This window comes from Varroa destructor, unplaced genomic scaffold, assembly GCF_002443255.2.
Source record: "Varroa destructor unplaced genomic scaffold, Vdes_3.0 BEIS01000003.1, whole genome shotgun sequence".
NCBI lineage: Eukaryota > Metazoa > Arthropoda > Arachnida > Mesostigmata > Varroidae > Varroa > Varroa destructor.
Window position 1 is genome coordinate 610,448 of NW_019211456.1, and position 14,537 is coordinate 624,984.

A 14,537-nucleotide genomic window follows, 5' to 3' on the forward strand; every position below is an offset into this window, starting at 1 on the left:
CAACGAAAAATTGTAGTTATACACATGTTTCTCTGTATCATTCGACGACCGACTGTTGTTCTCACCCATTCTTAGTAGTATTATTATTATTGTTCAATACAGACGATCACTGTGCGTAATTTATCGATGTTATTTGTGATGTGGCAGTATTCTAGTTATAATTGTATCGTGTCGTGTCGTTTTACGCAAGCGTTTGTTTTAGGCTAGACTTATCTTTGCTACGACTTTCGCCTTTCAATAGCCGCTGGGTTTGCGAGCGTTAGCAACTAAGAGCCTTTTATTTGAAATATTATTCGTGTAGGACTAAAGTAAGCCGCGAATATTACGACTATTATGAAGACTTGAACAGAACGGTTACTACTGTTACGGATATAAAGATCTTAATCAGAACGAAAACAGAGCTAGCATTCGAGTGCTACCTTTGTGGCGGCACCATTTGGATATGAATGAAACCTTGGATACGAAGCCCAAGAAAGCCTTATTTGATCTGCGTCTAATTTGTTTCAGTTTCCTTTTTTGTTAGACAGAGTCTGTTGCCTCCCACCATCCATCTGGGAAAGTTATGTTCAGATCTAATAGTCGTTCCCCCTCTCCCATTTACGGTAGTGCTCTTACTATGGTTACTATTAGCGGCAATTCTAAAATTCATTCATATGTAACCTTAATGGTCAAGGAACGGGGACATTTTTAGCAATGTTTTGTAAGCGTCTTTTTACCTAATCGGTCGTTAGGGAGGCGAGTTCCATTATGAGCTTCGTAGGCCGCTAAGTTTTCCTGTGTCTCATGCCGGCTCATTCCATCACCCACTGGTTCACAGTAGTAGTAGTGCTGGTGGTGATATATTCTACAATGACGCATTACAGAACAACGTAGCAATGGTTGAACTATGGCAATCGCATGCCATACCAAACCTAAAATCTTCGTTTTTTTTCTGCCTTTTGATGTCTTCGCTTGTGAAGTCCCAACGCAAGTCAGCATCTTTTTCTTTCCCAGTGCGGTAAGTCGTCGATGTGCGCAAAGTACTGACAACCATCAACAAACAGAGCTTCTGCAATTTGTGGGGCTCTTAAGCATTCCATTGATTCAAAAAGTGATACTTTCATTCGATTATACTATCGTCTGTAATGGCTCTCCTCCGCTGAAGATGAAGACACTCTACCGCTAACATCATATGGCCGATTTTGATGTTTCAAATCGCCGGAGCAACATGCATAGAGAGGAAAGTTTCGGCCTATCTCAGTTATGATGTTCTTGTTGTATGCCGCAGCAATAAACATCACGTTTAGCCTCTGTCATCAGTCATGCTGTTAGTTATGATTCGGTTAAACGCTGCATAAATTGGGCGTAATTAGAGCATTTTTGCGAAACAACTGCGAACAGTCTCGTTTTATATGTATTAAACAAATCTGCTATACATATATTCTGCTGGAATGGCTCCCGTCTCTTCACAGGATTATTCCCGGTGCAACAACGATGACGCCAAATGGTATCAATCAAGATATAAGGGAAATTTAGTCTTGGATATGGTTGGTGTCTGTCAGCGACTTTTTGTCAATTGCATGATTAAGAGCAGGTGTAATGCGCGACCACATGGGCACTCCGTTTCGGCTGTTTAATCGATGTTGATCAGTGTGGTATATGTCTGGACCAGAACAGAGTTTTTCATGATTGTTTAAAAGACTGCGATGATCACTGTCGTTTCTTAGTGCTTGTCACTTGATGATGTCATTATACTGCTGTTGTTGCAAATGTGATTAGGGCTCTTTCTGTTCAAGCCACCCATTTTGTAGTGGTTGCAGGTCAATGTTGCCGTTGTGTCTTTCTTGGCGCTGTGGCTTGGCGTGGATGGCTGACCTGTCTTTATGACTCTCAAGGTTGCTATCCATAGCAATATGTTTATGTACTTCTGTAGTTGTTATCTTTGTGTCATTTCTGTTATTGTTGTTGTCGTTTTTTTGTTGTTTAACTTAGAAAAAATTTGAAAAGAAGCTCGAGGCAGCGGCCGCTGGATTCTATAGTTGAACGTTGACGAATTGAGTGTGAACGAACACGTCCATCCGTCAATGCAGCATTAATGTAAAAGCGAATACAGGATGGAAATTGTAAGTATATATACAGTATGATCCGAAAATCGCTTTCTACATACAACTAAGAATATTCTTTTAATAATCATTGTCATGAGTGAACACTTGTATGTTGCCTTACAATTACCTAGTATCGCTACTTGTTACCACTCAAATATGGTTCGTCGCTTCGGCAGCGAATGGTTCTTTTTGTCATGTTTACGCAATGAGTATACGTACGGGTCTCTGCTGTTGTGCGGAGGCTTGCGGTCTTTGCTGTGGTGCTTGCGCTCTTATTGCGGTCTGTTGTCCTTGTGGTGCCTGCTGCTGGGGGCCAGGGCCCTGCGCCGCTTGTTGAAGCTGTTTCTGTTGGGGAGTGCCACTAGCAGTTGGGGCTGAGGCTGCGCTTTGCTGCGGCGGGTGAGGACCAGGGCCGCCTTGTGGCATTGCTCCTCCGGTTTGGAACACTTTAAGTTTCCTATAGAGACCACACGAGTGCAAAAGCATGCATACAGTTGACTGGAGAATTGCAGAAATTTCATTCTAAACAGAACGGAATTTTTCGTTGTACATTAAAAATCGCTTACTTTGCACCGAACGTTTTTTTACAGCAAATAATATAAAGCCTTTATGGAAAGCACTGCATAAATCGAGTTTGTTTTCAGACACTAACTATATTGTAACTTACTCGGTAAGTTCTTGTATTTGTTTTTGCATTTTAGCTTTTTCCTGTTCGAGGTCGGCCATAATGTCAAGTAATCGATTAACCTCAGCCTCGTCTGCTCCCCCACCCCCGCCACCCTGGCTCAGTTTCATTTCGAGGTCTGCGCATCGCATCGTCATCTCTTGTAGCTTCTGGATCAGAGCCTCATCCGGGGCGCCACCGTTCGCATTAGCGCTTTGAGCGGCCAACATCTGCTTCTGTTTTTCCAGCTCAGCTTGAGCCTGTAACGGAGATAAAATGTTGAGACAGATTATTAGTGCTGGAGGCCTGCAGCTCCCACAAAAAAAAAATTTTCCCGCAGTTAGACGGTATCCTCATATATATGTCGGTGTTTGACGGACTAATTCGACAGTGAACGAATCTGATTTCTATCAGTGGGCTAGGAAACGGTAGTTCTTAAGGGAAAATATTTGAACGTTAAACGTGGGGCATGCTACTACTTTGTATGTGATTTCATTTTTACTTGTTTATCATAAGTGTTGCTAGGTGTCACAGTACCAGCAGCTTTATGTGCTCAACATCTACAATGTATTTTGACATTAATGGGTATTTTCCGAGGTTAATGTCATTTCGCATTAGTGTTTGGATGATGGCCACCAAAAATGTATCTTTTCTGCTTAACAAGCTGAACTGGCTAGGTTGGTTGTCTACGTCAAACCTTTTTGACGTTAGCCTCCGCGGCATCAATTTGCTCCTTTCTCTTCCTGAGTTTCTGTTCAAGTTGTTCAAGCGCTTTGTGTCTTTCGTCCAGCTGTTTCTTCATCGCGGCCAATTCGGCTTCCGCCTGGGCCTATGAACCGGTGTCAACGACAAAAAAGTATATTACCAAATTAGTAAATGGAAATTACTGATATAGAACTAATGGACTGCTGAGCTGAGGAATTAATGAATCTGACACAGTGATTAAGCAAAGGCTTCCGGTAACTGTTATTTATATACATATATAAATATAAATTTGCTATTGCAAACGACCAACCGTGAAGATTTTTTTAATACGAAGAATTGCGGTGGTACCAATTAAACGAACCTGTTGCGCGTTGTTTGCCTGGTTGGCCTGGCTGGCTTGAGCCAGCTGTGCTTGTAGTTGCTGCAGTTGTTGTTGCATCGCTGCCTGTTGTTGAGTGCCAGCCTGAATTGTGGCCTGAAAGCACACATTTCAATATAAATATGCTGAGCTAGTAGAATTTCCATCTTTGAAATACGTTCAACTGGTTTTCCTTAGCATTTAAAAAAAAACTGATTTACGTAGACACTATTGTTCACTTATAGTATTGATAATATTGATGACCTACATGACTGAAGACCTCATAACTGTATTACAAACATTACAGCACTCACTATCACCATACAAAGAAGTTAAACATGTTACCTCTCGTTTTTCGATTTCCTGCACGAGATTTTCGAGTTGTTGCTGGAAGCGTTTTCGTTCTTCTTCGAAGTTTTTGATCTCGCTCTGAGCCTGCTCGAGACCTTTCATGTACTGTTGGACTTCCTACAAGCGCAAAATGGCAATTCGATATAAAAAGGACGGATAAATAGCGACATTTTGTAATTCAAAACAAGTTCAACATACTACCGCATTAGAAACTACTGATATGAGAAATCCCAAACACATCGTGCTGTTGGAGTATCTATCCATGAAGAATTATGCCAGCATAGATTTTCTACTAGTGATATATTGGATTGTCGAACAAGTACTGACGGTTTTCTAGCTAGACGGCTTTAAAGCTATATATTTTAGCTAATGCGAATCGCGCCGGGCCGCTGTTGGCGTAAACTGAAAGCGATCTAGCAGCAGGTGCTAAAATAGTTAAAATGCCTTTATTCAGACTGAAGATAGAACACCTTAGAAATAAGTGAACTTTCTCAAAAAATTCGCTTCATTTTACTATTTTGTTACAACCAACGCACATATGCTGCCCAGTACCATAAAAAATGTATATTATTTATTACCAAAATGCGTTATTGAAAGAAACGCCTTCGTTCTGGAAATTTCGATGTAAGGGATATTCTTCATAGTGATCGACTAAATGAGAAAGTTGGACAAAGTCGACACGCAAGGAGCCCCATATATCGCCACAAAACTGAACATGATCAAACACTGTTAAACTATAAAAACGATGGCTCGACGTTTGTGTGCTACATGAATTGACGCAGAAGCATTTACTCGAGCGTTACTCTAAAACCGTTGATTACGGGACATAAAAAGTCGATTGTATACATTGGAAATACACAAAAATGTATTTTACAGCCTGTGGCAAAGCCCGGACTGACGCCAAAGGAAGCGATGCTATATGTTTGATAGAATTGAAAAGTAATCATTCATTATGAGTTGTTGCCATTTAGCAAAACGATCGACTTCTGCTCTCAAAAATTAACAAGATTACAATAAACATTTGAGGAACACCGACCGGAATTAATGAACACGATGGGTATCGTTTTCCACCGTGACAATATATATCATCGCCTTCCACATATACCTTTAGCTACCTGCTTAAAATTGAGAGAATTCGGATGGAAAATTGTAATGCGTTCGCCGTATAATCCGGATCTTGCGTCATCAGGCTATCATCTATTTCGGTTTCTGTAGAAATCCCTTAATGTCATCAATTTAGTTTCAATAAGGGAATGCAAAAATCACTTGTCATAATTTTTTTGCTCAGAAATCAAATAAGTTAGTAGAACTGTAACAAGCTATCGAATTATGGTGTTGCCACAAAAATGTCAGAGAATTATCGATCAAAATAGTGCATAGTTGTATTGCTTTAAAATGTACAGAAAATATAGAAAGCACTTGCTTCAATTTTAAAAACCGTCAATACCTTCTCAATTACTCAATATATGTAGGGTATTTGTTCGCGTCTGTTATACCCATAACTGTGTCTATTAATCTGTTATGTTATTCATAATGAATTTGTAGCTTGCCTAAGCTTTCTTTTCTCAAACGTAGCATTCAGCTTGCGTATATACATATAGATACACCGATGTAACGATACTTTTCATATGAAAGTACTGAAACGTCTTAACTATTCTTATATAATATACTATTCTTTGATGTACATCCATATTGTAGGTTAGATTTGGATGGAAATGATTAGCAACCTGGGTGAGGCGCATGTTATCCTGTCTCTGAGTCTCGAGCTCGACTTGCATTCGATCCAGTTCCATCTGAAGCTTTTCCGCCGTCTGATTGACCGTTGCACCGGTACCGTTCTTTGCAGCGCCATTTGCTTCCGTTTGCTGAGGCTGCTGTAGCTGTTGACTTGCCGCAGCCGCAGCCTTTGCCGCCGTTTCTTGAAGCTATCGTAGTAATAACAACATCGATCAAAAAACACAGTAATAACATTTCGTCGTGCTTTTAGAGGCATGGCTACTTACGACTACAAAAAATTTTCAAGTGTTGGTGACTAATTCAAGAAGTCATCAGATTACTTACAGACATTTTAAAGCTATATCAGGCTGCTAGAAAAAAGCGTTTTATTTCTGGACATATTCTGCTCTCTGAACATATCTCTTCGTAATAAAAAATCACTATACTTCCCATTTGCAACTTGAGTAGCATAAGAACACATTAAAATATGTATCTTGTATTATACTGTCCAGAGACGACTGAACAAGGTGCTTACTTCATTGCCGCTGAACAGGGGCCATATCGACAGGGGGAATTGCGTGTTCCTTGATTTTAGTGTCGTAACTAGGCGCTGCAAGTGTTTGCTTATTAATCGGTGGGTTACTAAGTAATCTCATCTTCGAAATATCTTTGTTTCACCATTATAACTTAGGTAAGTCTGTAAACTCTCTGCAGTTATCCTCACGCAATTGTTTGCGACCAATGCAGAGCTTGTCTAGTGTTTCTCTAGGCCTTTTTTAGAAAGCTTTAGTTGCTCGAAAGGATAGGGTACAAAATTTAGAATTATTTGATGCGCTTTGCAGTTGTACGATGTTTCGAATGTTCGACAACTTCTCATGTGCAGCGATGACGTGCAGCGCAATAGGTCTCAATTGATTTCTGCTGCATGTATCAAATTAAAAGAAGGCGCGAACTTGCCGTACAACCGGCGTGCATGGCGCTTCAGTCGCCCGACGGTGTCTGGTATATTGTTGATGGATTTAAACCAGCCAGGAAGGCGGCCAAAGGATTACTCGCTCCATCTTTGGTTAACTTAAATATTTGTATCAATAAATGTATATGGTCGAAATAATACCCATTGCTGCCATGTTGCTGCTATGTATAGCGTTTGATATTATTTTAGATATTGCTGTTGGAGCTATTGGAGTAGATTCTCTGCTAGCCACGCATTCCCTTGCAAAGGGCTGGTCAGCGCGCGCCAGAGAGTTTAAGACAGCGCATGCGTCGCGCAGAAGGGGGCGCTGTTGTAGCCGGGGTCTTTCTAGGATCCATCGAGTAAGGGATCACCTTGCCGTGGATGGTGCTTGTCGATCGCTCTGGTAGGCTGTTGGCCAATGATCGCAGCTCAGTCACCTTCGTACGGTGTCACGTGGCGAGTCGCGTGGTGTTTCCGGTCCGTGTGTTACTACTGCTGCCTTCGTTCGGACCTCGCTGGCGGTGTTGATTTGTCCTCCGTTCCGATCAATCTCTAATACAGCTAGCAGAGTCAATCTCATCACTATGTCGGGCAGTAAAGCTTTCGATCCGATGTCGTTCGCTCAGGATTTCGTTGCTGGCGGTATTGCTGCAGCAGTCTCAAAGACGGCGGTAGCTCCTATCGAGCGAGTAAAGCTGCTTCTGCAGGTGCAGGCGGCTTCAAAGCAGATCACGGCTGACAAGCAGTATAAAGGCATTATCGATACCTTTGTTCGTATCCCGAGGGAGCAGGGCGTCACCGCGTACTGGAGAGGCAACTTCGCCAACGTGATTCGTTACTTCCCCACCCAAGCACTTAACTTCGCCTTTAAGGACAAGTACAAGCAGATCTTCCTTGGTGGAATCGACAAGAAGGCGCAGTTCTGGCGGTATTTCGCCGGTAATTTGGCGTCGGGTGGTGCTGCCGGGGCCACCTCATTGTGCTTCGTTTACCCCCTGGACTTCGCCCGGACACGACTTGGTGCTGATATCGGGAAAGTTGCCGGCGAACGTGAATTCACTGGCCTCGTCGATTGCCTAAAGAAGATAACCAAGTCTGATGGCATTATCGGACTGTACCGTGGATTCAACGTGTCTGTTCAGGGTATCATCATCTACCGCGCCGCCTATTTCGGCTTCTTCGACACTGCTAAGGGAATGTTGACCGACTCCAAGAATACAAATATCATTGTCTCCTGGGCGATCGCCCAAATTGTCACTACGGTCTCGGGTGTCATATCGTATCCGTTCGACACTGTTCGTCGCCGTATGATGATGCAGTCTGGGCGTAAAGGCGGTGAAATCATGTACAAGAATACGGTGGACTGCTGGGTGAAGATCGCAAAAAATGAAGGTGGCAAAGCATTCTTCAAAGGCGCGTTTTCTAATGTTCTCCGTGGAACTGGCGGCGCTTTGGTGCTCGTACTTTACGATGAAATCAAAGCATTAATGTTCTAGGAATCGCCGACACCACACAATTCTAGTGGTGGTGGCAAAACAACAACCACAAGGGAAATCTAATGGCGTTGTCCATTTCTAACATGTGTTATAATTAGTTATTAATATCATAATATGATGAATGAAACGAGCTGAGAAGCTGACGTGAAACATAGGCACACGAACGACCAATACGTTCAAATTAAGTCGTTAGGCTGTAGCAACACAAAAGTGGTAGAATAAATTACTAAAAATGAACTTTTTTTTATCAACATTACAAAATTGTACTTATTATCGTGTTTCATCAAAACAGTAACTGCTAGTACCGCGGGACGTAGGGACGTAATCTTTTTAAAGACTCACCGTATTTAAAGCCGGTATACCTATAGATTTAGTATGTTAAACAATGCCGCACGAGTATAGGAAGCTGAGTGCAAATAGCTCTAGATGAGATTTAGGATGTTATTATTAGGTAAATTTTAGCAATTTTATTTGGCTTGCGGCCTACAGGATAGCTAAGTAGCAAGCTGAAACTTTCAAGATTTTAATTTTTTACTAGGCGTTCGGAATAACATAGCTCTAGCTACGTAGTGATGAAATAGTTTTAATTTTACAAAGTGTTCCTGGTCAATAACAATAAGTGTGTCCTTTAAATAAGAACCGATAAACGTGTACAAGGTAAGCTTTGCTAAAACAGGTTGTATACGTGAGTTGGAGCAGAGTTTGGGCCCGGCTTAAATAAAAATCAAACTAAATTTTATTGAAGCAACGTTTAAAATAGTCTTGCTAAAATGACTTAGATTTATAAGAAATTACTGTTCTTCAGACACAGAATTACTTCGTTGAATTGTAGCACTCCTAATTCTGTGGTAGGTACTGAAAGATTAGTTCGATTTAATCCCGAGATGTAGTCAAGACAATAACTGAACGTCGAGACTTATTTGAAAATTGTTTTACACAATATTTAGTTTCGTGTTTTTCTTGCATAATGAGCATTTATTTAGTACAGCAAAAACAAGTATATTATGCGCGTAACCAGGTTTCTGCTATGCGGATGCTCGTTAGCAATGTAAAAAGGTCGAGCTGGAATTCTTCAATAAAGGAACTTGTTGCAATATATAAGTAAAAGAATAGAACACTAATTCAAATAAGTCTTCCTTCCGTTCTAAACTTAATTAGATAGTAGACGAAGTCAATAAAAATGAACGTCCACTAGGTCTTCTTCTATGCCGAGTGCGCTGAGCGTTCTTCCTTTAAATCTCTATTAACAGCCAATTAACATTCGAAATCATAAGTGAAGTATGCATAGGAGATCAATTCTATACGCGGTTCCTTCTATTTTTTAATTGTGGTAGCATATGAAGACGGTTCCAGATTGAGCTGACGATAAGCACTGAAGCCAGTGCCCACGCCAAATACTTTATCATTGTCTGTCCAGACCGTTTATAACAATAATCAACCTTATTGAGTAATTATTTTTATGTAGTTTAGTTTGAGCACAGTGATTTGTGGCAAAGTAAGTGTATTTAAACAAGAGAGACCAATTTAAAATTTGATCTGCAAAGGCCTTACTTTACAGACTACTTTACACACGTCATGCTATTATGATTTCGGTATGCATTGGCAGTACAATAGGATCTAAGATGTATTCGTAATCGATCTCTCGATCGATACTAATCGATAATAATAAGAAAATATGATGAAATAAGATGAACGTCACAACGTTCATTGTCTGCTCGAAACATACGCTTTTGTACATTCACACCGCCGGAGCTAATACGTATTCACATTTGATTGTCAATTCACGCACGCTAGATACACGCTATCAGGAACATCGGTTCTCGGTAGTCGGCGATCACGCCTGCTATAGTTATAAAACCAGAGTAGCCATAATAATCATAATAGGGAGTGATTGATGCCGAAGACGGGGGTCTGGGCTAGCTAAAGGCTTGCGCAAACGAAGCGCGCTGCTGCAGCTTTTAAGGGAAAAAACGGTTGGTAATAAAAACAGGTTATGGCAATGGAACGAGAGCAGCAACGCAGCAACATGCAGTGCATTTGATATAACTATTGAAGTATGCACAGCATTTATGGGTGTAGTAATAAAGAAACGCAGTTCTCCCACTCTACCTATATGTAACTGATGGTAGCTCGATCGCATGAAAACGGGAAAAGCAGATGAATGTTCCTGCGGGTTGACACGCAGCATTAAGATGAAACGCAACTATATATTACATATTTAGTGACATGAAAGGATTTACTTGTCAACAGATACTAAGCATCACTTATTTAGGCGCTTGCGAAATGTCTGTTTTAACGTCTTCTTGCATCTCGTTACAGATTACTAGGGAATCGCCTTACCGTCCACGTAAAGTTTGAAATTAGCCTCAACGTGCGCTAAATAACAAAGTATGTCTAACAGAGGGCCTTTATAAGTGGCACTAATGTTATACTTCTATTTACGTAATCAACCTCCTCTAGATGGTCAATAGGGCTACGGTCAACTTCCAAAACTAAAGAGCTTGAAATACAGGAGCAATGGAAAAGCTCAGAACCCTTTCCATTCAAGTGACCTGCCATGAGATTACGGTAAGGTTATCTAAAAATCTTAATTGAATAATCGACTGGTTAAGAATTCGAATTGCAATGGTAGCATTTGTATCACCTTATGTACATTTCATCTTGGTAAAATAAGGGTGCTTCTAGGATGCTGTTGGTAGTAAAGTATTTTATGACTTACATTATTTCGACCGATAAGTTATTTCACAGGAAACATTTTCTAGATTTGTTTCTGATATAGAATTTCTATAAGCAAATTATTTATTGGAGTGAATAGGCATACTGAAGTTGTAACATTGTAAACAGTGGTTAGCATTCCCTGGATGGCAGCGCTATTCGTTGTTCCGTTCCCTTCGGGTTTCGCTTTCTCAAACCCTCCCTCCCCTTTGTGGCTTTTTTGCCGATTTTGACTGCTGAGGTGATTCCGCCATGCTTTGTCCACTTGTATGAAAGCTCACTGGCAGCGAGCAGATGGTAACATGGTCAACTGCAATTACGTGTTGCTATGACGCCATATTGACGTCGTTCTGCATCACCTCGATGTGTAGTGCTATAGTCTACATCTATATACACCGCCCCCGCGAAGAGCTATGCTTGTTAAGTACGTCTTACCACAGCTCACTACCGACTGTTGAGTGAATGCTCAATTTTTAAGAACTCAGGTTCTTTCAAGAGCTATAAGCATTACATGAAATATGTTTAAAATAATGGGTTATTATTACTATTAAGACATGTGCGATAGATAACCTCACAAGGAAGGTACGAGTTGCATCTATAAATAGGTTTTGAGCTTAAACGTTGCAAAGCTATAGGTAGTTCGACTTAATATAATAAATATAGAATCAATATGAATCCAATCGCGCTGTTGAATTTTTGGTAATCGGAACCTTTTCGTTACTTGGAAACCTCTTCCAATTCCAAGTTAGGGAACCCAGCTCTGTGCGAAGAACGAGCAATAAAAAAATTATTATCAATCTTACTTATTGATCGGTTGTACCGTGTAAGTTCTACTAGTTACATTTCGAGATTCACTTGCGCAATAATGGTGCTAATCGAATACCTCGGAATAACATGCTAAGTGCCTTAACAATATATCTACCCATGATATGTCTGAAAGAAGAAAAACCAAGGAAGAATTTGTAACCTTTGATGGTAAGTTCTGTAGGAATATTTGATTTCTGTAAATGCGCCATGTTCTCATTTCTGTAAATGGTAGCAGTCTATATGAACGAGATCTAATTTTAATTGTTTAGTTACCTTTTTGTTTAGATTAAGATGCATAGTCAATTTTTTGCGTCTTTTTCAGAAGTATATGTCAAATAAAATAGTCTCTACACAGCCAAAGATCAAACATATATGGCATTTCATTTATAGCTGAAGGTATATATACCAAAAATTATGACCAATGTCATCAACTGTAAAAGTTTATATCTCCTAAATTAGTATATTATATTTCCGTGCTATCAAGAAATATGTGTCAACAAACAGTTTTACCCCGAAGTAGCCGTTTGCTTTAAGTAATAATATTTAATTTTTTGCTACAACTATAGAGTCACATCATTAGCAGATTATTCTCCTACGTACACCCTGCGTATTCAACCACTTTATAATTACATGGTAAGCTTGCCTTTATTTTTCTGATTTCAGTACATATGTTGATATTTGTTGGTGGACACATCGACATTAGTCCTTATAATTTTTATTTATTTCGTCATTATTTTAATGCTATTTTAATATGTATCTTGGATTATTTACACTCGTAGCTCCTCTGCCACCTATGGAACTAGTGGACTTTGATTTGAATACGAAATACAAAATGAAACTACGCCACTCCTAGTAAACCAAATCAGCATATGCTGCGAGCAAGAATCACCCTTTTTCATTTTTTTCAAACGAGTCACATATTTTCTTACTAATCGATCAGTTAATAAACTAGATAAAACTTCGATAATAGTTTTCGAAGCACAAACCTGTTGCATTTGTTGTCCCATCTCCTGCTGAGACTGCTGCAATGTGCTGTTCATTTCGGTCAGTTTGCTGTTGTCCTATAAAATTCGTTAGGCTTTCATTAGTATTTTGTCAGCAGTTGATGTTAATGATTTGACTAGATGCTAGATTTGGCTCTGACGACATAGAAATTTGATAGGACAACCACCAACCACCAAGGCCATTTGTGGCACACAGATACAATACTACACACTTTATGTGAAAAGGAAAGTACTTGTTTAATCCTAACAATGCATAGTTTTTTTGCTTATTCTACTAACCGTTGATTGAGAAAACGGTTAATGGGAATAATGCATGGCCGCATTTAAACAATTGGAAAAGATATAGACTACGTACACTTGCTGTGAGTGCTTATTATGTTAAAATGATTGCATAGGTCGACAAACCTTTTTAAGTCCCTCAATATCCTTCTGGAATTGAGTAACGGCGTTTAGGGACTTCTCGAGTTTATCTCTCAACTCTCGGTTTTCGGCTTCATACTTCTGCGTCTGCTGGGCGCTGGTTTGGATCTGTTGTTGAAGTGCAACAATTTGTTTGTTATATCGTTCGAGCTCTGCCTTCATCTGCGCTTCTGCCTCGCCAGGACGTCCTGTAAATAGTCAATTGTAAAAAAAATGGTATGCTTAATTTTTGTACAGACCTTGCGCGTTTAATTTTCTTTAATATATTATCCTCTTACTTTTTTTCTTATGTAACGCAATATTTGTCGACAACCGAAAACGCAGACTGATAATGGCCATTACCTCACAGATCAAAGACACCAACAGAGCAATCTTGCAGATTATATATATATATAAATGCTACACAATGGTTGGATGCATTCTATCTGAGGAATGCAACGGGGAAGAAATATCATTAATGACGAAAGGTGGTAAAATAGTTCTACATGAAGCGGGCCATGACGAATCAATCTGAACCTGAGTTACCTGAGTTGATGGAGCGTAATCTCTCGAGTTCTCCGCTCAATTCCTGTACGGCCATCTCCAACCTGTTCCTCTCTTCCGCCGTCCTGTACAGTTCCTGTTGTACCCGCTCCAATTGCTCTGATAGCTGCTTCGTTTCACTACGCAACTGCTCGTTAGCACCTGCGAACATGGTTACCGAGAAAGCCCCATCTTTCTAATATCATTCAAGTTGTCTTTAGTTGTTATTTACACACATTCAGATGATTTCTTTTTGGAGGTGGAGGAGACCTCGACCTGTGAAAACGTCTCTTTTCACAGATCCTGCGCAGTATGTATATATATGGTATAAAATAGCAGTAACATATAGTGAAAATGTTTAGTTACGCCTAACAAAAACACAGCTTATTCTAAAAATTTTCCATAAGTTCTCGTGTGCTCACCTTTGTCCTTGGGCAGATTTTGCTGAACTTGTGCGATATATTTTTCGCTATCTTCAAGGTCCTGCTTTAATCGGTCTACTTCCATTTGTAATCGCTGGTTTTCGGATACCGCCTTTTGTAGCTCCTATAAAAAACAAAAACTAATTAAATCTGACATCTATTCATTATTAAATATATGTGTAGTCCCAGAACAAATGCTCCGCTAGATGTGAATTCGTATCGAAAATGACAATAATAACTGGTATTGTCCATAAGGGCAAAAGCAATACCAAAGGAAAACGAACTATAACCACTATAAACCACTATATTTACACCGGT

At 40.0% G+C, this 14,537-nt stretch overlaps 1 protein-coding gene and 1 pseudogene across 1 annotated transcript in view; one reads left to right on the forward strand and one right to left on the reverse strand.

Annotated features, from left to right (window-relative positions):
* LOC111246340 (uncharacterized) overlaps positions 1-14,537 on the reverse strand; it is an 82,422-nt gene that overhangs the window by 14,103 nt on the left and 53,782 nt on the right. Inside the window, exons 11-20 of the mRNA XM_086982622.1 lie at positions 14,220-14,343; positions 13,801-13,959; positions 13,261-13,463; positions 12,838-12,912; positions 5,890-6,087; positions 4,157-4,279; positions 3,815-3,928; positions 3,446-3,577; positions 2,752-3,008; positions 2,304-2,541 (exon numbers count right to left, since the gene is read on the reverse strand). Of these exons, the coding sequence (XP_086838748.1) occupies positions 2,304-2,541; positions 2,752-3,008; positions 3,446-3,577; positions 3,815-3,928; positions 4,157-4,279; positions 5,890-6,087; positions 12,838-12,912; positions 13,261-13,463; positions 13,801-13,959; positions 14,220-14,343 (1,623 nt within the window). The remainder of the gene's footprint in view (positions 1-2,303; positions 2,542-2,751; positions 3,009-3,445; positions 3,578-3,814; positions 3,929-4,156; positions 4,280-5,889; positions 6,088-12,837; positions 12,913-13,260; positions 13,464-13,800; positions 13,960-14,219; positions 14,344-14,537) is intronic.
* Positions 7,198-8,590, forward strand: LOC111247838 (ADP/ATP translocase 1 pseudogene; annotated as a pseudogene).